Source organism: Electrophorus electricus, chromosome 20, assembly GCF_013358815.1.
Source record: "Electrophorus electricus isolate fEleEle1 chromosome 20, fEleEle1.pri, whole genome shotgun sequence".
NCBI lineage: Eukaryota > Metazoa > Chordata > Actinopteri > Gymnotiformes > Gymnotidae > Electrophorus > Electrophorus electricus.
Window position 1 is genome coordinate 6,634,424 of NC_049554.1, and position 26,414 is coordinate 6,660,837.

Genomic DNA, 26,414 nt, shown 5'->3' on the forward strand with positions numbered 1-26,414 from the left:
TGGACTGTGCGGCTATCGGAAGCGGTTCCCGTCTCTCCCAGGAAATCGCCTGGATGATGACGGGCGCCTTCACGTGGGGGAGAATCGTTCCGCCAAAACCAAGACTGCTCCGTCAGCTCCTCGACATGTCACAGTACGGACGAGTAGAATCCTGAACGCTGCCCGTTATCCTAAAGCTCCTCGTTCTGTGTGATTAACGGCTGAAAGCGCAAACACGCATCCCACAGGTAGTGACGCTTATTTCCCAGGGATATCGAAGGGAACAAAGGTCAAACGTGAACAGTGTCTCAAATGTCAGGGCATCGCACGGGCTTACACTCCTCTGACCAGGGTCTGACCATCAATAAATCAATAGGAATTAAAAAGGTAGCGTACGTAGTAGCTCTGAGTTTGACCTTTTGGCCTCCCCCTGTTCTGTGACACGTCTCGGACACTGGGAGTTCACATCCCAGTTTCGCTTCGCCTTCTCGCCTCTCTTCCTTCCACTAATTCATCTCTCTGCATCCTTGTAGTGCTCTCTGCAGCGTGAGAATGTGTGCCGGGGCCACGTCCTTACTGTAAGGAGGTGAGTAGCGCCGCCCTGGGTGTGTCCCCTGGCCAGGGGGTGGTGACTAACACAGCCTCCATCCCCCTGACAGGACTCACGCCGCCGTGGGTCTGTTCGCTGGCCAGGCTGTGACCGAGCAGAGCTGGGAATGGACCTATGAATGGGAGGCGTGAAGGGGAGGCGCTCACAGGACATCCGGACGGGAACGGACCTCATCTGGGCCAGGCTGGACAGGAAAACACGTACAGTAGCGAGACTCTGAGTGAGGGAGAGCAGGAAACAGAGAGTAATAATTAGTATGAGCAGGACATGAGCCAGCATGGTCCAGTTCTGTAGGAAAGGCGCTCTGAGCATGTTCAGTAGAGTTCTGGGACAAAGGCCGATACCGTCACCCCCTGGGACTGAACTGGTTCTGAGTACCTGCTGTGAGGGTAAAATGACACGGTTCACACAGTCAGACATAAATGCATAAATACAAGCTTCATCTTCTATACTGGCTATACGGTCCCCAGCGTTTAGTCTCCATGCAGTCCACTGATGTTTACACTGGATTGGGTGTGTTTGACTGTGCATTTGTTACTTTGTTATTTATACGTTTTTATTTTCTATGTTGCTTTTTACCCAAGATGTGAATGCTGACCGTGGGTCTGATCCTGAGTGTGACCCTGGGTCTGATCCTGGCTCCGGCCCCGAGTGTGACCCTGGGTCTGATCCTGGCTCCGGCCCTGAGTGTGACCCTGGGTCTGATCCTGGCTCCGGCCCTGAGTGTGACCCTGGGTCTGATCCTGGCTCCGGCCCTGAGTGTGACCCTGGGTCTGATCCTGGCTCCGGCCCTGAGTGTGACCCTCGGTCTGATCCTGGCTCCGGCCCTGAGTGTGACCCTGGGTCTGATCCTGGCTATGAAGTGCGCTGTGTCGCTTACGACTCAGTTCTGAGAACTAGAAGGTCCAAACGCATCGCACTGATGTCACACTGATGTTGCGTCTCTGCTGGCATGGGTGTGATCCACTGTTCTGGCTTCTCTGTTGGTTTGTCCCTTAAAATCTCAGTGGGATTCAACTGCAACACGTTTGCAGAAGGAGGAGACTTCTGTCATAAGGGAGAATCCAGCCTGACTCCAACTGATCACTTTCCCACGATGCTCACTTTTCCGTCTTCATCCCCAGGACAAATATCCAGGTCTTAAAAACTGCCTTCAGTAACTCGTCTGTCCGAACTGCCGTTTGTGTTGGGCAGGAGAATCCACACATCTCACAGGGTGTGAAAAGGACCGTACTAAACGCATCAGCTGTAGGTCCCCAAAACCCGGACAGAAAGTCTGCATCTGTCCACACTGCACTTACAGTCCTACGGATGCTCCAGTCTCTGGATATGTCAGTCATCACTTACAGGAGTAAACATGTATCGCACTGCTCCAATTTAAGGTGCTCATCTAGGATCAGCTCAGTGAGGGCCAGCTAATTACTGTCATTCAGAAGACACGTGTGCATTGCAGGGTGGGTCGTAAGGTTTGTCTGGGGGTGTTTGAGGTGATGAAGATGGCCCTGGTCACACACACAGGAGCCCTTAAGCACCCCTGTGACCCTAGATAACAGCCCTGACCTCCTTCACCTTTGACCTCTGGCACTCAGATTTTTGGCTTTATAAGTTCATTCCCGAACAGTCAAGAGGTTCCCTTTCCCTCCAGGGTAAAAACCCAGTTAAATATGTCTAGAGGCACTGGGGCATTAGAAGAAGTGTCTTATATCAGAGATTGTGTTGTGCATGTCCATACTCCAATATGTTTGCACGCTATAAAATCCTTCTTGGTGTATAAATCACCATAATTCATGCAGATGAACAGATTAACAGTGTCAGAAAGTGTGAGGTCATATTATCTTGGCCCACAGCTACAGTATGTGAGGGAGCTCCAAACACGTGTGGACTTTCGAAGTCTGACTTGCATGTCCTGTATGACGGAGTGGCAAAGATCAAGTAGTGTTTCCCCTGGGGTTTTTTTCTTCAGGGAGAGGTCAAAGGTCAGGTCTGTTGGATTGTAGGTCATGACCCGGACTGCTGCACATGTGTGCTTGGATGGCCTTATGGGTAATAAAGGCATTCACGTCCACGGTGGCTGGTTTAGCAGAGGGCAGGTTGGAATGTCAAAGACTCAATACCTCAAATTCAAGCAGGTAGCACTTGAGTTGAGGAGTGATGACCACTCACACTGAGGAGAGTGAGACATCTGATTTATTCTGTCAGATTGCCCAGGTCCCTCATATATGGTAATAAAGGTCAATGCTGCCTGAACCATTCCAAGGTTTCCTGTAGAAATCTTGCAGACAAGAGCCTGCCTTCCTCCAAAGTAACAGCTGCAAACGAAGGAGAAACAGCTGAATGTTTATAGTGTGAGAAGTGAGAGAGAGAGAGAGAGAGAGTGAGAGTGAGTGTGCATATTCCTCTTTTCGTTCCTTCATCTCCCAGTGTCGCTGGCTGAGATAAGAGGGCGTAGTGTGTTCTGGCAAGTTCCACCGCCACTGTGGGAGCCGTCATCCTCCCTCAGAGAGAGAGAGAGAGAGAGAGAGAGAACGAAAACAGAGATCAAGAGAAAGAAAAGCAGTGAGGAAAAAGACAGGAGAGTAAATATAAGTGCTGGAAAGACATGGATAAAAGATGGAGAGAGAGAGGGAGAGAGAGAAGTTTGGCTTCAGTTATCTCCCTGGTTGCTCTTATCACCGTTTTAGCTGGACAGGAGAGTCTTTTTATTAAAAAAATTCCCAGGATGCTAGCACCATCACTCCATACACTGGGACAAACAAAACGTGGGTGTGTGTGGGTGTGACAATGGGACAGCTGAACAGAGACAGACATACCCACTAAGGCAAGAAAGCACACCAGGTCTCAGCAGAAACACAGTGGTGTATCCTATCCTGGTGTATCCTAATAAACACACTCCTTGCACGGCATTGTGGGTACTGGTGAACAACCACATTAGAAAGTATGTTTCTACTTCCTGTTGGTATGTGATTCTCCCTTCCTCTCTCTCTCTCACCAGGTCATCTGTATATACTGACATGTGTGTTCATGTGTGTGTAAGGGTGTTACTGTAGATTTTCTTAAAGCATGTGTGTTGTGTACTGATTTGACGTACTGATGGGCTCTGTGACCTTTTGACCTTCAGTTGATGTATCACATCACAGTGTCAGAGCGGCATCCATTTCCGAACATCAAACAGTCCCTCACGTGTCCGTCGATGAAACGGTTGAGCCGGTCTCACATTCCAGCATCGGCACTAAGACAAGGAAATCCACATCCCACCCACAGCAGAAAGTTACAGTGTGTGTAACACCTTTGTGGGTTTGCAGGATGGGGGAACTTTCTGCTGTGGGTGGGATGTGGATTTCCTTGTCTTAGTGCCGATGCCGGAATGTGCGAGTGACAACCCGTGCGTGTGTGTGATGACCCCTCAGCCTGACTACTGAGGAGGACGAGGAAATGATCTGAGAAATAGCACACGGCGTCTCTGATGGGGAGAAGTCCGTGTTCCGAGAGACGGACAGCTGGATCTCTGTGTGGTGGTAATGCGGTTTGTCCTTCTACGGGGAGGCTGAGCTGAGACCAGCTGAGCTTATCTAGAGTCTCCCGCTGTAGCCGGTGTGGTTCTGCTCCTCGTCTGAGGCGAGTGTCTAGTCGAGGGTTTCCATTTTATCCCCTTCTGCCCGTCACAGGATGCCTGATCCCATTCGTGGTTTACAGTAGAAACGAGTGTGTTTATGTATTTATACCAGAATCAACAGCTCATAGGCCGCAGTACACAGGACACGCTACACCACGCAATACACATTGACTGCACACTTTAAACGGTTGGTTGTGTTGCAGTGTGTGAAACACACCGCCCCCTAGATGCGGTGGCTGGACACTGTCCTGCACACTAATTGTAACTCTCTGCTCTCCCATAATTCCAAAGGTGCTGACTGCAGCGGCATTTAACAGGAGCGGGGAGGGACATAGTCCCGCTCGTTAGAATCTCTCTGTCTGCTTCACCACCGATCCTGAGGTGAGAAACACCACGCTCACCTCAGCCAGGGTTCTCCAGAGCGCGGTGCAGTTTTTGGATCCGTAGACTGCTCTTATGCACAGTAGATCAGACCACTTTGACGTGTGTGTGTGTGTGTGTGTGTGTGTGTGTGTGTGTGTGTGTGCGTGTGCGCGCGTGTCCTAAAATCTGCACAGAAATATTTCGTTCCCAGCCACTGTTCCGCTGAACTCACAAAACTGTTCCTTTGTTGTGTTGGCATGCTTTTCCCATGGTAAACTGGGAGAGAGACCCAGTAACCCCAGTAAGACCAGTAAGCCCTCTGCCTGTGTCTTTCATTGTTTCTCCCTCTCCCTCTTTCCAAAAATTTGATGACATTTCAAAGACTCAGCAAACCTGTCATCATAGGTAGTGTATATATGATCTCCAGGCCTTTTGCTGCAGTTGTTGATGTTGGTTGTGTGTGTGTGTGTGTGTGAGAGACTGTCTGACCAATGTTTTGCTTTGTGGCTTATCTCCCTGCTGAGTTTACTGCACTTTGATGCATGTGGTGTGTGTGTGTGTGTGTACACCATGAGATGCAGCTGCATTGTGAGATGACCTTTTGTAGATGAAAGTTCTTGTCTGGTTCTCTTGTTTCATATCTATCATCATCTCTGGCACGATTCTCTCATCTGACTCATATGTCATATCCTTACAACATAATGACTCTCTCTGATCCGATTCCTTTTTTATGACTCTCATATGTCATATCCTTATAACACAATGACTCGATTTGATCCGATTCCTTTTTTATGACTCTCGTATATCATGTCCTTATAACACCATGACTCGATCTGATTCCTTTTTTATGACTCTCAGGCTCAAATCACACCAGTCACCTCCTCCTGGTCTGATCTACACAGTGGTCTGATCACGAGAGACCTGTATGGCTGCAGCTCTAAAGGTCTGATTCTCATTTGATCTGGTTTCATCTTTTTCATTACCAGTCAGTGGAACACACCTGGATCTGATTGTGTGTGTGAATGTCCCTTTGGCCTGTGGAACACACCTGGGTCTGATTATGGTCTGAATGTCCCTCTGGCCTGTATACAAAAGACACTCAGGGTCTGATTCACATTTCATCAGTTCTGTGCCTGTTTCTACAAAACCCCATCTTATCCAATACTTCTCTAATCTGATACAAGTTATTATATGGTTATTAAACCTATTTTGTACATTTTACATTTTAAAGACAATTTTAAGTAATTTTAACAGGTGGAATTATCGTACTACCCTGAAATCTTATTTGTATTGTCTTTTTAAAGATAAATACTTATGTGCCAGTTATTAATCCAAACCACTTAATATTACCATGAATATTGATTTTACAATAATTTTATAATTACCCCATAATAAGAAGGATTATATGTGTATTTTTCAGATGTTTTGTGTGCTAGTTATAGATTTAACCCAGACCCTACATGTCTTACAAAGTCAGCCTGACCGAGCTCCCCCAAGACACGTTCAGCTGCTGGATGGGTCATTTTGTCATGGGCCTTCCCACGTCCACGTCTGGAGAGACGAATGAAGCTTGAGAGGAAAAGAGGGTAGGAATGGGGAGGGCGCAGTGAAAGATCAAGGAAGCATGAGGTCATATCTCCCTTTTCAGCGGCTATTTGGCTAACCAACCTGGTTGACCTGCGTTCCACAATAGACAGACTCCAGATAAAAGAAGGAACACAAGACCTGCAGCTTTTGTTTGGCCAGCTTAACCTTCTCCGTGGCAACAGCAGATCCTCACCTCAGCCTTCCCACATCCTATCCGCCCTCGATCGCAGGTCTCTCTCTCCGGCCGCTTTTGAGTGCCAAGTCGTGCCCGTCAGGAGCGTGCGCTCACAATGAGGGGGAAGCAGGACAAGCACAGGACGGAAGAATTACCGACGAGGCCGTCTTCCGACCCTCCGACGCAAGGCACCGCCACGGCGTGAAGACATCTGTTTACTCATTTAGTCCAGGGTAGCTCTGCCAGTATCCCTCCTCTCTCCCTCTCTCTCTCTCTCTCTCTCTCTCTCTCTCTCTCTGCTGTCTTTCTGAGCTCCCCTATCTTTCTTTCACTCCCTTGTTCTCTCGGTCCCGCTCACAATTGCGTTCTCTCCTGTTCTAACACAACCCACACATTTCTTCGTCCCACCCCTATACGTTGATGAGATGCGATACAGTCGTGCGCCCGCTGTTGTGTTTGATACGTTATTTAGCTGTTAATGTTCAAATAACAAATAAGCTCCATTTTTAATGTGATCAGTTGGTGGTGTTGAAAAGCTGTCAACTGGAATTCCGACTCTTGGTCTGCAGCTGAACTTGCAAATGTTTTCAATCTTGGTCTTGGGTCAGACTCTCCTGCTTAGAACCTTTTATTGTCTCAGTCGCATCTTGATCTATGACTCTTGACTTGGACTCGATTACTGAAGGTTGCATCTATTAAGGTTGTTAATGTATATCCCATTTTCAGCTCGTATATTTGTGTGTCTCTGTTGGCTGGTCTTCACACACGTCGCATTTGGATTGTCACGGATGCTGAATAAATCTCCAATGAAGAATTTTGGAAATTCCTTGTATGTTCAGGGCCATTTAGGTTCCGCTTGGATCTCCCAAAAAAATGTCATGGGTTTCTGGTCACCATGCGTGAAATGGGAGGATTGGACTGATTAAAAGGTATAATTAAGGAGGAATTACAAAGGCACTGTGTGGAGACTTCCAGGCGGATGCTGAAGGCCACTGCTGAAGGCCACTGCAGATGAGAAACAAGTCATCAAATTTTAAGGCTCCTGCCTCCGACATCCGCTCCTAGTTTCAGAGATTTATTATTTCCTTCTAAAAACCAAAGTGCTTTGCTTCCCAGTTTTGGGAAGAGATGGTCGAGATGAGGTCCGAGATCCAGAGAGTGAAATCTGTGAAACTGAAGCACCTGGAACCAGGAAGTGCAGAAGGTGTGTGCGTGTGTCTGTGTGTGTGTGTGCTGAAGATATGTCCCACTCTAGACATCTGGGATTTCCCAGGACCGCAGAGGAGATGTCTTGCTGTGTGAGAGGAAGATGCTGTGTTTGATCAATTTTAGGCCCTGCCCACTCTCACAGGCGACACTTTTTTGACATGCCTGCGTGTGCTGCCTGTTTGCTTCTGATCTTAAAGCGAAAAGGAATGAAAGAGGAACTGAGCGTTGCTAGGTTAGACGTACAGGGAGGTGCCCCCCACAGTGGAGGTGACTGTAAACCCCGGACTCTGATCTGCGAGCTAACGACTACAACACTCTGTCATCTCCTCATGTCTCACGATTGGTCTGATACTCTCATTCTCTCTCTCTCTCTCTCTCTCTCTCTCTACCCATCATAACAGTCTGGAATGCGTCAAGAGAAAGGTCAGAGATCACAGACGCACGTTTGGCTCAGCGTCTGGGTAGGTCTCATCCAGATCTCGTCCAGGCCTCTCTGAGCCAGGATGGCGCACGCTGAGACGTTCCAACTGTCTTCAGCGCGGGCCGTATATGATGTGATGGTTCGCGGGATAAAAACAAGAAGCACAACTATCAAATATCAAATTTTGGGTTCCGTCCATCACACCAACCAGAACCCAGAATCCGAATACACTCGATGGAGTTCACCTTCACTGGACTTCATGCACTAAAAGCTGCAAGACCTTAACAGCTCCTGTTATGAAACTCGTGACGTTCTCAGGTGGGTTTCCATGTACCCTGTCTCCTGAACCCACAGTCGGTGGGGCATGTGCCAAGTCTCAGGGTCACTCAGGAGGAGCTCGCCTGGGGGGTAGTGATGGTGCTTCTGAAAGCTTCACAGATGCCCCCCAGCTGTAAACATCCGCGCATCCCAGGAGTCTGTGTGACTTCCTCTCGTCCCTCGACTGCCGATGTGAATTCAGATCATAATCTCGAGTCATTCTCTCTTGTGATTCAAAATTTGTGAACCATGGGGGGAAAAAAAAAATCTAAATCTGACGGGATGAAGGACACAAGAGAGACGAAGCAAGTCAAATGGCTAGATTTGTTTTCTGGGTTAATACTCAACAGTAAACTTATTAAATCTAGATTGTGTTTGTTTTCGCTCTTAGTGGTCAAATTATCCAAGATGGACTAAATAGATAGTTAGCATGATTGTTATATCTATGTATATATTTTGTTATGCTTTCGTGTGTGTGTGTGTGTGTGTGTGTGTGTGTGTGTGTGTGTGTGTGTAAGTACCTTTGCATAAAGAGAAAGTTTAAAACATTCTCCATCTGATAATCTAATTATTTCTCATGAAGTATAATCACATCCTGTTGAGGCAGGAAGGTCCAAGAAGTCTGTCATACAAGTTAGAAACACCTAGAAGAATCCTTACTAACAGAAATCTGCACCCCAGTGTCTTTGTCTCCAAACACAGTGTACCTCACACCAGTGTCTTTGTCTCCAAACAGTGTACCTCACACCAGTGTCCTCCTGTCTCCAAACAGTGTACCTCACACCAGTCTCCAAACACACAGTGTACCTCACACCAGTTTCCAAACACAGTGTACCTCACACCAGTCTCCAAACAGTGTACCTCACACCAGTGTCTTTGTCTCCAAACACAGTGTACCTCACACCAGTGTCCTCCTGTCTCCAGTGTACCTCACACCAGTCTCCAAACACAGTGTACCTCACACCAGTCTCCAAACACAGTGTACCTCACACCAGTGTCTTTGTCTCCAAACACAGTGTACCTCACACCAGTGTCCTCCTGTCTCCAGTGTACCTCACACCAGTCTCCAAACACAGTGTACCTCACACCAGTCTCCAAACACAGTGTACCTCACACCAGTGTCCTCCTGTCTCCAAACACACAGTGTACCTCACACCAATGTCCTCCTGTCTCCAAACACAGTGTACCTCACACCAGTGTCCTCCTGTCTCCAAACACACAGTGTACCTCACACCAGTGTCCTCCTGTCTCCAAACACACAGTGTACCTCACACCAGTGTCCTCCTGTCTCCGAACACAGTGTACCTCACACCAGTGTCCTCCTGTCTCCGAACAGTGTACCTCACACCACTGTCCTCCTGTCTCCAAACACAGTGTACCTCACACCACTGTCCTCCTGTCTCCAAACACACAGTGTACCTCACACCACTGTCCTCCTGTCTCCGAACACAGTGTACCTCACACCACTGTCCTCCTGTCTCCGAACACAGTGTACCTCACACCACTGTCCTCCTGTCTCCAAACACACAGTGTACCTCACACCACTGTCCTCCTGTCTCCAAACACAGAGGGGCAGACAGGCTTTGTCTGTGGTAAGACATTCTTAGAAATATTCCAATTGCTTTGAGTGTGTGTGTGAGTTTTGTTGCTTGTTAGTAGGTGAAAAGCTGGGTTGTGTGTGCGTATAAGAGAGAGTTAGAGAGACTCTTTTATTAATTCACACCAGTGTTTATAGTGTTACTCAGTGACCAGTGATCAGAGCGTCATCTGAGTCATACTGTCTGAGCAGGGAGATCTCTGTTCAATTGCTGGAGGTACTGAGTTCTGTTTAGGATGTCCTCTACTTTAAACCTCATTTCCTGGCCAATTAATCTTTTCATTAATTGCTGCAGAACAGTAGATAAGGCTGTATTTGGGCACACTGAGGCTGCAATAACTCCAGGACAGGGGGGTGAGCATCATTTCCTGTGTTCTCAGCTGACTCAGTTTTTAATGCTGGACATACAGACCTACTGAGTTATTACATCACATACAGATTTTCTCACTTCCTCCCATCGGTACTTTGCATCATGTCTGTCAACACACGACACCCTGCATCATGTGCAGACACACTCCCAAAGAGCAGCTGTTCAGTTGTCCACATGAACCCAGGCTGTCGTCCGTGCGAACTCCATCACGGTGCCTGAGACTCCTCTGTTCAGGAATGGCACTCGGCCTGCACGTGACGCACTACTCACCACCTGCTGGTCTTTGACTCACCCGTAGTCAAGAAACGATCAGATACCGTTATTATACCACATTGTTTATACACAAGGTGCTGTACCAATAAAAGCATAAAAGGGTTTGGTACAGCAGGGTTTGATATGTTTGGTGTGCTTTTCTATAAATGCTAAAACAACCCTCACATCCTCATGTAAATATGACAGACTGTGCGTCTTGTGCGTCTTGGCCTAGTTAAGTTGTCCAAACGTCTGCCCTCTGTATCGGACACTCAGCATAAAGATCTTACGCTGTTGCATCTTCATTCCTGAATCACGACCAAAAACCTCACACACCCACATTGGTTGGCTGTTCCTGAACTCTCTCCATCCATTTCTCCCTCTCTCTATCTACTGCTGAGGTTCTTCCCCAAATTTTGTCACTTCGCTCTTTCCAGCTTGAACAAATCACATCCATGTCTTCAGCATAAGAAGTGTGTGTGTGTGTGTGTGTGTGTGTGTGTGTGTATATAATCATAAACATAGAGCAGGACTTTGCTCAAACACTCCACGACACATCTGGAACGGTATTTGACTCCCATTCATTCTTCCACCATGTGATCTACTCAGAACTGGCCACACTTAGAACTGAGCAGGCTCAGAACTCGGCACGTTCCGTTCTACATCCCCCTGAATGTACGAGCATAAAGGAATTCCGTGGAAGTTAGCGTGACCTGTCAGACATGACCCTGCCAGGGGTTGGGACACAGCACTGGGCAGCGTGTTTGGGGCTGTAATCTGATCTTCATTCATCTGGCAGGATGGGAGGGTTCCATAGTTGTCCTCCCCCCGGGGAACTGACCGCTGTGCCCGCATACGAGCCCATATCAGGGCTCTCCCGTAATCACTGCGGCTGGACAGAACACCCAGTCGGGTACGCGCAGCGAAGCTCGCGCAACACCCGCGAGGACGAGGAGAAAGTCCAGCAGAGAGACAGGAAGGGAAAAGTTGGAGGATAACCCACAGCAGGGCCGTGATAGCAACACCGTAAGGACGGTACTGTAAAGCGCAGATGTCATGTTTCAGAAGGACCCTGGTTTAAAATGACTCCATTTAGCCATGACAGGGTTGTCCAAGCTGGGTTTGGGAAAATGCTTTGAGAAAGAAGAAGAACTGAGCGGAAATGTGAAGGTGTGTACACAGCTGCATCTGGTCTTTTGACGGGCATGGATGTTTAACAGCCGGTTGAGCAGTTCCCTCAGCGGACGCCTCTGACCGCTGTGACGTACCCTAATCAACGATCGCGCTCCCTGACAGTAATCACACGCCTCTTCACCTTTGGACAGTCTCAAAACTCTCGAGTTTAGCTTTATCCTAAAAATGCTTTATGCTTTTTAAAAAAAATCTATAATTACCCAACCCATTACATAACATTACATTTATAAAAACTGAAACCCCAGACTAGAAGTGTATAATACATTTTTTATCTACTAATTACCCTGGTACACAGACCTGCTGTCTGTTTCTACCTATGCAGATGTATTCACGCTAAAAACCAATCATCTCTTTATTATCTGTGATCTCCAAGCCACACCCACTATGCTTATGACACTGTCCCTTATGACGTTTTTCCAGAACCAACCAGCAAATCCAGCAGAATTCCAGGGTTGGGAGTTTTCACTTTTAAATAGGAAGCGTAAAAACATGGATGTCAGAGTCACACGTCTGAGTCCAGAGTGTGAGTGAGCATAAGAACCAGGGCAGTGCGCAGTCGTATCCTTGACAACGGTGAGATGGTTGTTGCACAGATCCTGTTCAGAAAAGAGCCGTCTTGCTCAGTTTTGTGCTTAACCGCTCTGTTTACGTTATTGTTGTAAACAGAAGAAAAACCTCATGCATATAGTTTACAGAAAGTTACTCATAAAACATCTGCTCATTAAAATTAGCTCTGATTTCACCTTAAATATATACATTAATTTATAGCACATAATATATGTTCATGTAGCCCTTTTTATCAAATATACTCTCAGCCTAACCCTGACCATCTTTTCCATTTCAGAAAGATTCTTGACGAGATAAACAGTCCCAGGTCTTGCACTCGAGTGTTTCTCAAAGCTTCGGGCAAACTGAATGAGAAAACAGCCTCACTGGAATGAAGCTGAAGCTCGTTTTCGCTTTTGAGTCACTGCTGTTTAAAAATTGCAGATTTTTTTATCCAGTGGAGAAGAGCTGTCTCTCCCCAAGTGTGTTTACCATGAATAAGGCAGAGAAACGCATGGGGAAAAATAGCACTTTGTATGTTCCGGTTTGGATCTCAAAAAGAAGGTCGCTGGACCAAAAATTCAGATGGGAATTTTGGGAAACGGTGCCATTAAAGACGGGTGTTCGTGTTCATGTTCCGCCTCAGCCAATACAATTCCGCTCAGATTGATTCTAAGACGAAACTTTCAGATGTCACTGTGGAAATGGCGACATTTGGCCTGGAGGGGAAACATGGATACTGGAGTCAGGATGCTGCACTGTGAGACTGTTATCTGGAACATTTGCAGGGAATTATCGGAAGAGGTCCATTACCAGTGGAGCAATTGCATTAAAGAAATGTCCGACTTCTAAATTAGATTACATTCAGGCTTGCCTGAGTTTGATGACGAAATAAGGTTAGATTTCCCTTAATGACTTAAGTGCTATTTTAATGAAAATAAAATAAATACATTTGGTTGTTTAAGCCTTTGTCCACTTGACTTCTGAGAGATCCAGAAATGCACAAAGCACAAAGAAAGCCACTTTTATAAGGGATTCGAACAGCTGGCCCTCTGGAGCACCCAGATCAGTGCTGTGTGGTTGTCAGGTAATATCCAATTTGAACCAAAGAATAACAAAATGACGGTGTGTGTAATTTAAGACAGAAAGCAGGACACCGTGCCATTAAATAGCGTGTCCGAAGGGAAACTGAAGCCTCTGCAGGCCTGTGTGGGCGAGCCTGCCTCCTTGAATGAATTACCTCTACATCAGCAAATGTGCTGACCTGCACAAAACTGGAATGGGTTAAACATGTGTTACAATGACGTCCCTTTTAAATTAGTTTTATGTAGTACAAGTATTTTTGAATGTTTATGTTGTAGATTTTCTAGTAAGCAGTTTCCTCTGGGTATAATGCACAGGATTCGTCACACTGTATAAAGGTATTGTGCTTCACACTCTCATACATGCGTCATACATCACCCACAGAGTCATATCCACAGGGATTCAGCGCTGGACCTTCTGTTCAAAATCCACTCTTGGATTTTATCATGACTGGTAGGTCATTTATAATCCCAGCTATTGAGGTGTGGATACTATAGATTTATAATCCCAGCCGAAGAGTTGTGGGTACTGTAGGTTTATAATCCCAGTTTCTGAGGTGTGGATACTATAGATTTATAATCCCATCTTTTGAGGTGAGGATACTATAGATTTTCCACTGTCCTTTTACCAAGGTGTGATGATCAAGTGTCCAGTTACACACCTCAGTGCAGTGGTCTTTGGTCATAGTCTACTCTGTTCCTTTCTCTTGGTGATGTAGATCTGCACACAAGACAACTCGAAGCAAAACATCTCCAGGAATCTCACACAAACTTTGAAAGAAGCAAGACGTTGAGGTATTTGAATTGTTTAAGACTACGCTGAAGGTTCCTCACTTTCTCTCCCTCTCTCTGTGTGGTTGGTATGGGGGGGGGGCTCAGAAATAACCTCGCTGACCGTCGTCCCTCCACGCGGTCCCGGGAGGACGCCTCGGCCCCTTTGATGGTGGCACGTAATAAGACAGAACGCTTCCTTTGCTTCAGGCTTTTATCAGCTTCAGGAGCTCCATCCCCCTTTCTCCAGCTCTGAGAGATAATTAGGTCATTAGAGTAGGAGAAGGAGGGGAGTAGGGGAGTTTTTGCTGGCTGAGCTGTAACGTTTGTAAAAGGTCTTTACGGTCTTTGAAACGAGCCTTTTCTGCTTTGGTACAATTTACTGTACATACGTGGCCACAAGATTTTTCTGTTTTGTCTTGCAGCTTTGAAAAATAAGCAAAAAACAATGTTAATTTGCCTTTGTGTACAGTGCGACGTTATTGGTTCAGGTTTAATTAACTGTATTTTGAATCTGACTTCAGCAGATGCCGATGTTTACTGGCAAAATCTAAAATTATCCTTCATGTGAGGTTTTGGCTTTGAGAGGCCACTGTAAAGCGCACGCAAAAGGATGGAGGCAGGAAACTGCACAAGCAGAGGACTCGTGGGACATCGTTTGTTTCACAGACCAAAGGGACTACACAGAGAGCCGGTAGCCCTCAGGAGCTCGCGAAAGATCCCAAAATAAAGCCGGAACCATCCAGGCTGTCTCGATGGAGACTGTTCCTGTGCAGAGAACCTGGTCCACTGCAGACATGTGAGAGACAGCAAGAGAAAAGGAATGTGTTGGAATTACAGAAAGACGACAGTGGGAGCGGTTCCTTTTCCAACACAGGCTGCATCTATAGATGGACGTAGGAATACGTCCTCGGCTGTACAGCAGTTCGGTCCGCTGCCACTTCAGCAGTGAACGGGTGTGTGATTTGGGAGTTGTGGCCTTGCTTGGTCACTGATGGTCATTCCCTTTCAAGTGACGTTTTTATACACAGAAGACTTTCTAAGTACATCATTTGCGCGACCATACGCTGACCTCTGCTCAGAAATGTTGCATCCAAAAAGATGTTTCTTTTTTTTTCATTTTAATATGAAAAAAGTTTCTTTTTCTCATATTCCATCTCGTTTGATTTCCTGAGTGAATATAACGGCAGTTTTGTGTGCAGTAGATACCGGGGTGCCATAGACACTATTCCTGCTCTCCATCAGCGATGACGTTCCTTTCAGGATTGGACATTCCCGTTATTCCTGCCTCACTCTACCGTCCCGTAGTTGTGTTTCCCAGACCAGATGGATGATTGGGACGTACACTCTTTGCGAGGAGACTACTGACGTTTCTGAAGCTCTTCAAGAGTTGTTACGTGACCTCTGCCCAAACCCTCGCCCACAGGCTCTCATATCAGGCTAACCTTTGACCTCCAGATTGCAGTGACTCCATTTCCGAGATCTTGTGTTCACACAGACATCCTGAAAATAACACGCGTTCTCCTAGAGTCACTGTGTGTTTCTCCTTGAAACATTGTGTATCTCCTATAGACACTGTCTCTCATATAGACACTGTGTGTTTCTCCTTGAGATATTACATGCATCTCCTAGAGACACTGGGTGTATCTCCTAGAGACACTGGGTGTATCATATTAAAACTGAAGTAATTGGATGCGTGCTGTCTTTATAGTGACTCCTTTATAGGTTATTAAGGGATTATGGGTCATTAACTTTTATTTTTTATCATTGTCATCCTTACTCACCAAAACAAAGAAAACAAAGCAAGTTTAAAATAGCATTTTGTTTAATTCCCAGGTCGGACTGAACAATGAGGATTTGTGGATATATATGGCTGCAGGAATTTCAGCCCACTGGTATATGATATTTCCTGTACTTTCTTATTATAATAGCAATATATACACCAGGCAGTCTGTGGTCAGAGGGATGGGGGCAACACACAAAAGGACACACTCAGAGAGAGAGAGCAAACTTCACTGTCTGTCTGGACCTTCAGTATAAGTCCAGTATGAATTCTCCGTGCAAACGTACCTTATCACTGCAAACACATTTGCATTTGTATCCAAAATGCAAGAAATGTGGAGTGTTTGTTCAGTCTGTGTTGTGATGTAGAAACGTTTCCCACTGGTCATGTGTCCAACTTCTGCAGTGGCGTCTGTCTGTCCATCTGTCTGTATATCTGCACTTACACCCCTCTATTGCAGCTTGTATTGTGATTGATTGTCAAAAAGAGAGAAATCTTACTGGTTGACATCCCTTTGAAGTTTTGAGTGTTGAAGACTTGAGTATCATTAAAATAATTGGCAGAACAGAATCGCTGTCTGTCTGTTGGAGCTTAAGACCTGAATCTTACATCTGAATGTTAGATCTCATCCCAGAAGTTATTTATAGCTCAGGCATTCTTCTCAAGTCAAGCCGGATTCAGAGTTGTTCTGCTGTTGTTTTGCTGTTTGTACGAGAAAACGCTGCACGAGAGAAACAAAACACTCTTAGAAGCACACATTGTTGTCAAAACACTCAGCTAATTAGGCTGATGTCCAAAATACACTAATCTTCACAAGTGTTTACATATCCATCACTAATATTCACATGTATTTACATATTCATCATAATATTCACATGCATTTACATATTCATCACTAATATTCACATATATTTACATATCCATAGAGGAACACAGCCATCACCTGTCCATTTCCACATCTCTTGCTAAAGGTGGTAATTCTCAGTTATTCTCTGTGGACTTCATGCAGTGGACAGTTGAATTGCTGTGCTATGATTCTGTAATTTGGCCCAGACACTTAATTCCCAGAATCCTTTAATGTGTGGAGGCAGGGAGGCAGATGTCTTGGTGCAGTATGACACACGTACTTTGAGTCTGCATTATGTCCTTCTTCACTCTCCCTCTCTCTCTCTCTCTCTCTCTCCCCTCCTTTTCTCTTTCCAGTCCCAGTACCTGCATTACCTGGCATGGCAGAGTAGATTTTTCTGTTTTTGTCCTCCACTCCTGCAGGGGGTGCTGTATACACTATGTGCACCCCCCCCCCCCCCCCCCCCCCAACAGCCAAAGCCTGGGCTTCTGGACCCAGAGCACCAAACTAGGTCTGCCCCCGTCGTTCATAAGGGAGGTGAGTTGGTCCTCACAACAGGAACGTGCCCAGCCACTGCGCCCCCCTACCTGAGTGTCGACCAGCCGCCATGCGATGCTTGCCAGTCAGACACGGTCCACATCACCACTGCAGTTTAGATGAGTTTGCGTTACGTTTGCATTACATCTCTTGGAAAAGAGCCACACTACAGGACGTCTCTGCAACATCTGGACGGTTAACACACCACCCCCTTATCACCCCCCCCCCCCCCCCAAACCCGACTGACTGCTAATAATAACAGATGGATCAGTCTGTGGGGAGCAGGAACCGACACTAAATAAACACTGCGGCACTGATATACAGGGACCAGTGTGCACAGGGTGTTGGAAAGGGGAGGAACCATCACAGTCGACATCATCATGTCATACCTCATCATAGGTGCATGCACAGCATTCCTTAGTTCAGTGATCAGTGTTCTTATAGTGTTATAATTTACTTGGGTGTGGTGTTAAGCGATGATAACGATGTTAAGGAGAACAAATTACTGGTGACTGATGCTGGCGAAATTGTTTGGTTTTTTTGGTACATGAACAGTGGTGGCCCCCACAGGACCCCTTAGTAAAGTGGTGGCCCCCACAGGACCCCTTAATAAAGTGGTGGCCCCTAGAGACCTCCTTAGTAAAGTGGTGGCCCCCACAGACCTCCTTAGTAAAGTGGTGGCCCCTACAGACCTCCTTAGTAAAGTGGTGGCCCCTACAGACCTCCTTAGTAAAGTGGTGGCCCCTACAGACCTTCTCTCTCTCTTTTCTCCTCCACTCTCACTCTTTCTTGTTCCGTCTCTAACCAGCTGCTGTGGATCACCGTGCTGTAGTGACAGGTTATCTTTGTCGGTTGCTCTCCCAGCTGAGACCCATTAGGCTGCTGTCCTTACGCTCCTAAAGAGACAAGGCGCCAGGCCGGGCCGGGCCGGGTCGAACCGGGCTGGTTCCCGTCATCCCCTCACCTCCAAACCACCGGTTGCTCTCTCATCTCAGTCAAAAGGTCTGATGGGTATGCGTTATCCAGGCCGTCCAAACCTCGACTGTCTCTCCCTCGTCCCAGTATGGGGTGAGTCACTCGAGCAGGGCTCAGCCTAAAGCACATGTAAACATTTTTTTTTTTCCTGTTTGTGGGATTTGTAGAAATGCTGCATGCTTCTAGGGAGACAGATGTGCAGCTAAAACATTCTGCAGGGGAAGAGGACTCCAGAACGCTGGAGTCTGAGGGTTATCGGATTACTGGGACCTCCTCGGTGTCTGACTGGGCATCTCCTCACTCCTAATCTCTGGGCATAAATCTGGAGGGATCCCAGTGTGTCAAAATCCATTACACTGCCATTATAAAAAGGAGCAGACTGGAGAAGTGTGTGGCTCTTGACAAAAACCCTCAACAGCTGTGTTTTTTATCCTGAGAGCCCAAACACCTGGTCTGGGAACAGAATAGAAAAACAGTCTGCTCCCAAAACAGTCCAGTTTCTCTATGATTCTGTAAGACTTGTACGTTCTTCTGTCTTGTATTACATTTCCTAAATAAACACTAATGTTTCTAATAAGCTCATAGAGCTTTTCTCTGAACCTGGACACTGCTGGATATCACCAGTCATCTGACTCTCAGTAATCAGAGCTTCTAAACTAATTCATTTAACAACTTTATTTTTTCCGTACATTTCTGAAATACTTCCATCGGTTTTCAGTGCATTAAAGGTGTCAGATCCTGTCTGTCATGTAATGACTCCACTTCATCTGTCATGGTTCATCCATCAGTTGCTCTGTAGCTGCACGGACGATGGTACCGAAGTAGCAGAAGCAAACAACTTAAACAACTTTTATATATGTTAAATGTTTTAATATGGAGTTATTGTGTGTGTGTGTGTGTGTGTGTGTGTGTGTGTGTGTGTGTGTGTGTGTGTGTGTGTGCCCAAGCAATACAATGTTCTCAGGCAAACTTTCCTCTAACAGGAATAAAATTATCCTCTATTGTCCCAATCATGCACGCATGCACACACATGCTTGCACGCACACACACGTGCGCACACACTCACACACACACACACACACCCATATTGCTTGTACCCTCAGGCCATGAAAACATTATCTGCCTAAAAATAAACCACCAGACATAATGTGCTCACCTAGAAATGTCCTGCTACACATTTTCTACCCCAATAGCTTGGTTGATTGTTTCAGTCTTGTTCATGACAATGCGGCCATTTCATGTGCAATATTTTGGGAATTTGTCCTTCTGAAGAAAACTATGATCTGGACTAGAACCCAAGACCAAATGGCAAAGTGTCATTCAGTACCAACAGGTTCTAAAGAAATTGTTTCAACACTATATAAAAAACCTTTTCATCTCCTGAGAGGTTCCTCCAACTCCTGCCTGTTGAGGGCTTCTCTCCCACCATTACTCCACAACCCAAGACACATCATGTCCACTATAACAGTAGTATTGTTCTGTTAATAAACTCCACAGCAAAGTGGACTATACTGGGATGCAGAAGAATGCAGAAAGTCAGCATTACTCCAGTTCTTAGGCGATATGCACCCAGGAGGATTGATGCGTTCTGTTTAGCACAGAGTTGACTTAATCGTCCGACGTGCAGCGCGTTTCGAGCGGCGACAGGCCTCTCCTCGGAGACCTCCGGAATGGTTCCTGATGCTGCGTGCAGCGCTCTCGCGCCTGTGAGGCACTGCAGATATCAAAGCGTGCTCGCGGGGCGTTGTTAGTCGCGCACCTGCAGAGCGGCTCGAGCGCTGTGAGCGTGTTTATATGCGAGAAAATTAACCGTGGCCTTCACATGTGTAAACATTTTAGTACTTTACGGCGCTGCGGTACGAACATCAAACATGTTACGGAGGAAGAACGTAAATCGCAAATGTTCGCTGGCGCGTGTTCGTTTTCAGCTCATTTTCTGTAAGGTCCACGTGGACAACCCCGTACCCCCTCCCCTTATAATCACTTGCCAAGTCCAGACTTTGCAGGATTGCCCATGTCTGCACATCGTAACCATTTGCCCTTTACTTTGTCCACCTCTTGGCACCTAAGCGCGTGCGTGTGTAACGGAATGGAAGACCGTCAGACGCGACACGTGCCAAAAAAAAAAAAAAAAAAAAGCAACTGAAGTTTAAAGCCATCAGCTGATATAAACCGTACGAGTCGCGTACGTTCCTCGTTATCAGCAGTGTCAGTCGGACGCTCGACCGGTTGCAGCCTAGTACGCTGCGTCTAGTGCAACACGGGAGTGGCTTGCGCGAGAGGCGTGTTCCTCACAGTGTGCCTCCATCCTGCCTCCATCCTTAATCCCGCCTTGGGGCAGAGTTAACCGTGGACCGAAGCCCATAGCAGCTGCATGCGCCTCGACCCCCCCCCCCCCCCCCCCCCCCCCCCCCCCTTTAATACATTATGCACGTTCGCCAAGAACTCTGACAGAACTCCCCGAGCCAGCGCACGCCCGCGATATGTGACCCACCTCTCCGGAGCAGGCAGCCCTGCTTATACTTGATAGTTGGAAGACGTCGGAAAGCCTCACTGAGCGCGGCACGGTGCACTGGAACACTATTCGCGCGTGCTGCACTCGACCTAACGGGATAACCATGCACGTTCTTCTCTGGGGTCCTGGCTTTCTAGTGTTGCTTGACTTCATCAGCGTTCTAGTTTCAACGGGGAGGGTTCCGGCAGTTTCAAGAAAAGGTAAGAGGAACTTTTCCCGTAGCGGCTCTGTCATTCACTCTGCCTCTCCGTTATACCGGAGTGGCGCGCGGGGAATGAATGACTTCTCGGCTGAATCGGAGATCATGACAACTCAGCATTCCTTCAAGAAAGATTAAAAGCACTTTGTCATGCTAATGTCATGTTTTATATCTGATAAGACTTATACATTACAAAGTCGGCTTCTAATAGACCTATATAAAAAGGGAGGGCAAATACTACAATTCTAAAGAGTACATTAAGTTTGCAGTGTGTATTATGATCGCAATCACCGTTATAGGTCGTTTATCTGAACGTGCACTATTGGCCCTCCTCCACAGCCAAATCAACCGAGAATTTTCAAGCGCACGAGATCGTAACTCCCATCAGAGTGAACGACGCCGGCGACAAACTTCCAGCGAGCGCGCACTTCAAACGGAAAAAGCGGAGCGCCGGAGCAACCGGTAACGACTCAGACGACTGGGCCTCTCCGCACGTGCATTACAAGATAACGGCCTTCGGGCAGGACTTCCACCTCAACCTCACGCTCGAGGCTGGATTTATTGCGCCACTTTACACTGTCACGATACTCGGCGCGGGAGGCGAGGGAAACCTCACGGATTTGTCGGCGGAGGAGGAGACGGTGTATCGGCACTGCTTTTACAAAGGACACGTGAACGCCGACAAGGGCTATATTGCAATTATTAGCCTGTGCTCTGGGCTGGTGAGTTCAAACTTTAAAACAACAACAAAAAAACAGCAACTTTGTATTCAGAGAAACTGGAAAACAGCCATGTTTCTTGTCTATGTGAACAACTATATGCAGCTCTGTGCAAACGGATTACCGTGATATGCGTGGATTTATAATCAATTTATAGGCGCTGTCCGCGAGGTGATGGCCCACAAGTTCACAAATTTAATGTTTCACTTCGAGGGTTGTTCTTCGCCTTTGATTTGCACCGCAACGATTAGGCTCTTGTTTGTCTCTTGTTTGTTTCATTTTATTTTTGTTATGTAAAGGACACGGTTTTTCGTTAACACCAATAGCTACCGTAAATCTCCGCAGTGAAGAAAGTGACGTGCCGCGCGGAGGCAGCGCGGAGGCTGCTGACGTCATCGCCAGCCCATATTTGGCAAGCGAACGTCATTTGTTTTGGACGGACGGTAAGAGTCCGTCACTGCCTGTTTTGGACGGACGATAAAAGCCCGTCACTGCCTGTTTTGGACGGACGATAAAAGTCCATTACTACCTGTTCTGGACAGACGGTAAAAGTCCGTCATTACCTGTTCTGGACGGACTGAAAAACTGCGTCATTACCTGTTCTGGATGGACGGTAATGGTCCGGCATTAATTGTTTTGGATGGACGGTAAAAGTCCATCATTACCTGTTTTGGACGGATGGTGAAAATCCGTTATTACCTGTTTTGGACAGACTGTAAAAGTGCATCATTACCTGTTCCGGACGGACGATAACGGTCCAGCATTAATTGTTTTGGCAGAACGGTAAAAGTGCGTAATTACCTGTTCTGGACGGATGGTGAAAGTCCGTTATTGCCTGTGCTGGACAGATGGTACCGGTCCATCATTACCTGTTTTGGACGGAGAGTAAAAGTCCGTAATTACCTGTTTTGGACAGACTGTAAAAGTCTGTTATTGCCTGTTTTGGATGGACGGTAAGAGTCCGTTATTACCTGCCCTCGCGGCAAGGACTGCGTTTTCTCGAGCTCTTTAAAGTTTGAAGCGGACTCGAGCTCTTGTGTGCAGATAGAAGACCTCACACATTATTCACCGAGGTGTTTTTATTTTTCCAGATACTTGTACAAGTGGTGTTTGACGTACTCTCCAAGTGCGTTTTGGAAACCGTAACCTATAAACCAGAAAAAGATAAACACGGCGATGCCTTTTACGTAGCACCACAGCAGCTCCTCTTGGTGGCGTGCGAAATTCCTTTCCATAACACTGACTCCTTGCATGCAGATGTGGGATCTTCTGTAGAAACAGGAGATGTTACCATTTGTCTGTAGTAAATGTCGTTTAGATATGACGATATGGGTTTTGTCAACAAACTCGCAAAGTTTGCTATATGCCTAATGGGTGTTGTGGAGGTTTTGTGAGGTTTCACGGACGTGCTCACCTAAAACATCAAAGCGACTTGCTTGGCTGCTTCAGACTTCTCAGGATGGAATGGGCTTGAGTCGCCGAGTTCAGCACATTTTCCAAGAGAAATGCATCCCATTATACCCCAATTTACCAATAATCATCACTGATATTTGTTTTTGTTTTGTTTTATGTTTTTTTGCTAAAGTGCGTGCAACATATGTAGTGCAGTTTGTAATCGCTACATTACATGGGGTTGTGTGTGTGTGTTTGGGGGGGGGCTAGTGGAACGATCAGGGCAATTAGCATCAGCGTGCGGAATGCGCGCGCACACCTTCATCGGTGTGCTCCATTTGAAGCTCTTGTTTTGCTTTTAGCTTGGCACTTTCAGGTCATCAGAAGGGGAGTATTTTGTGGAACCTCTTCACAGCTACAACGGAGAACGGTACGAGGAAGAGCACATCAAACCTCATGTGGTCTACAGGAAAGACACTAGAGAAGACACGTCTTCACCCGATGCTTCAGGTAGGAAGCGAGGCCAGCGGTCACCGGCCACCCCCGGAAAGATCTACCTTGCACCTACACCCGCCATTTTATTGATCTTATCTTACAGATGTTTTTAGTGTGAGCACAGTTGATAGTAGTCTGCAATCCAGAAATATTCAGAAACTGACCACTGATGAGGGACTGAAGGATGACGGACGCAAATATAAGAACAAATGAGCTGTAGATTCTACCCGTGCGCCTGGAAGCTGTGTCCAACGAAACGACTGTCGAGTTAAACACACACGTTTGCTGGGATGTCTGGGGAACATACATGTTTTTCATGACTTCTGACACACATTGGTTTCGACATAAATGCCAGACATTGTGCTCACATCTTTTTAAGCGATTCCACCAGCCAGCCTTTTACAGAGTCGATGTGTCCAGCTTTCCTTAACCTGTCCCCGATGGCAGTACACTTAAGTACACAGAAATGGCAGGCTCTTTTTAAACAGTTTTCAGTACTGTACAGGGAATAAGAATAAGGCCGTCTAAACAGTATGAAGTAGCATTTTCTTGTCAGTTTTGGTCAATTTTGATAACAAGCAGAGCTTGTTTAAATCTGACAGAATATTTAATGACTCATGAGCTAAGATTATTTCTAGAAATTACGGACAGTTTTTAGAGCCTTTCGGGTTTTTCAGACTGGTCTTAAAATGGGTTCGTCTCCTTGTTTTCTCATCAGTCTGCACACATAATTTACTCCCCAGTTAGGAAGCAAAAACTGGTTTTTGGAATGCTTTGTAAATGTAATACAAATTAAAAGCTGAAATAATGCTTAAAGCCCTTTGGCAGGATCGGGTATTCTTGCAGGACACGCCGTTTAGTTGGAAGGTTCTCCCATTCTTGTGAGCAGGATTCTTAAAGCTCTGACAGATTGGATGGGAGTGTTAGTGCCCAGACATTTTCGGAGTCTTTTGGGTTCAGGTTTGGACTCTGACTGGGCCATTCCAGGACTTCCACAGAATTTTCCTAGAGCAGTTCCTGTGTTTTCTTGGCAGTGTGATCCAGATCATTGTCTTGAAACCTGAAATTGTGGCCCAGTCGCTGACGCTTCATTTCAGAAGACCAGAGAGTTTTTCCTTCTGACAGTTGTTCAGGAAACTTAAAGAATGGCTTCCACACTAAAAGCCACTGATTGGTGGAGAGCCCTGATGGTTGTCCTTCTGGAAGGTTCTACCATCTCCACAGAGGAACTCTGGATCTCATTCATGCTTCATCTCACCTCACTCACCTCTGTTTGGCTGGGTGACCAGATCTAGGAAGACTGTTAGTTGTTTAAAACTTCCTTGTTTTGAGAACGAGAGAGGCCACCGAACTCTTGGGCACTTCCAACACTGCATCCATCCCCAGATCTGGATGCAGATCTGGACCTCTAAACTGCATGACTTGAGTGCCACTCTGACACACACCACCACCTGTGGGACCTCAGACAGACTGAGACTGGCCAGTCAATTAGTTCAGTCACAGGTGACTTCAGCTAAGTTGTGGAAGCATTTCAAAGTCTACTGATGAAAGGTATTGATAGAATTGACTATTGATATAATTGTCTATTGATATAATATTGATATAATTGTTTGCTGATGGATTATTATCTATTGAAAGAACCAGAGCTCAATGACAGACCTGTTGTGATTTTCAGCAGGAGGGATCGTTTCATTCTTCCTTGTTTATGTCAGTGCAATAACGGTGTGTATTTTGGCCCCTTTTTTTGCCAAAAACAAAAGATAGCCCTGTTGCATTGCCATAATTCACGTACCAATAAAACATTTTTTATTGTTCCCTGCTCTCTGTGCTGTGGAATCCAGACCTTTTGGCTTTGCTGTTTTGGGTTCAGAGACAGGAAGGCTTAGCTCCATCACTGGGTTAATGGTGGGTTGCCAGGTTTATCTTGTATAACCCCTCTCAGGCACTCTCCTTTTCTGGACACAGAGGCTGCTTGATGGGGTGGACACTCGAGGCACAAACCACTTCTCATCTCATCCCTGTGTCCACTGTATGCACTAGCTGACACTCTGTGCCGTGTGAAGGGGAGATGATCTGGCACCAACAGGCTGCTTGGCGCTGTTTGTTGCCATACTGTTTGTATAACAGAGTGCAGACGTTAGTTTAGCGTCATGTACATTCTTTAGGCCGAACACTCAGTTGTGAGTCCTCTGTAGGCCCAGATGTATCGAATGTTTCAGTTCACGCTGGAAGATTAAGCGCACAAAACACAAACACTGTTTATTGGCTGCTCACACTGCTAGCTGCAGTCATTGTGCTGCTAGTTCAGCTCAGTTCATATCTAATCATATCTATCTAATTTGTGTCTTGCCTTTGTGCACAGTGATATCAAGCAGGATTATGTAGTACTGAGGCCTTTTGGTTTTTCCATGCCAGATCAGCAGAATGGCCAGGGGAGGGCGGAGCTTAATGGCCGGGGGGAGGCGGAGCAGAGCGAGGCCTCTACAGGCATGCTCCTGTCTGACCTGGAGTCTCTCAGCGCCAGGCTTCCTTCAAGGCCCCTCCCCTCGTTGGAAAGCACACCACACCTGACCAACGGCAGCGGCGAGCCGGCATCTCATCGCAGATCCAAGCGGTTTCTCTCCTACCCACGTTTCCTGGAGGTCATGGTCGTCGCCGACTCCAAGATGGTGGTGCACCACGGCCAGAATCTGCAGCACTACATCCTCACCCTGATGTCCATCGTAAGTCCCCTCTGCCCTGAGTCGGCACGGGAGAACAGCGTGAGCTAAACTCTGACAAACGTGAGAAATGTGGAGGAAAAAAGGAATAGACATGTGACCCGAAAGGCTCGTGTGCTCAGCAAGGCGGTCCGCGAGGCCAGAC

The 26,414-nt window shown here is 46.7% G+C and overlaps 1 protein-coding gene across 1 annotated transcript in view; it reads left to right on the forward strand.

The window, feature by feature from the left end:
- The first annotated feature begins 20,782 nt into the window (after positions 1 to 20,782).
- Positions 20,783 to 26,414, forward strand: part of LOC113591853 (A disintegrin and metalloproteinase with thrombospondin motifs 9) — a 46,088-nt gene continuing 40,456 nt past the window's right edge. Inside the window, exons 1-4 of the mRNA XM_035520134.1 lie at positions 20,783 to 20,944; positions 21,283 to 21,665; positions 23,417 to 23,564; positions 25,965 to 26,272. Of these exons, the coding sequence (XP_035376027.1) occupies positions 20,848 to 20,944; positions 21,283 to 21,665; positions 23,417 to 23,564; positions 25,965 to 26,272 (936 nt within the window). The 5' untranslated portion in view covers positions 20,783 to 20,847. The remainder of the gene's footprint in view (positions 20,945 to 21,282; positions 21,666 to 23,416; positions 23,565 to 25,964; positions 26,273 to 26,414) is intronic.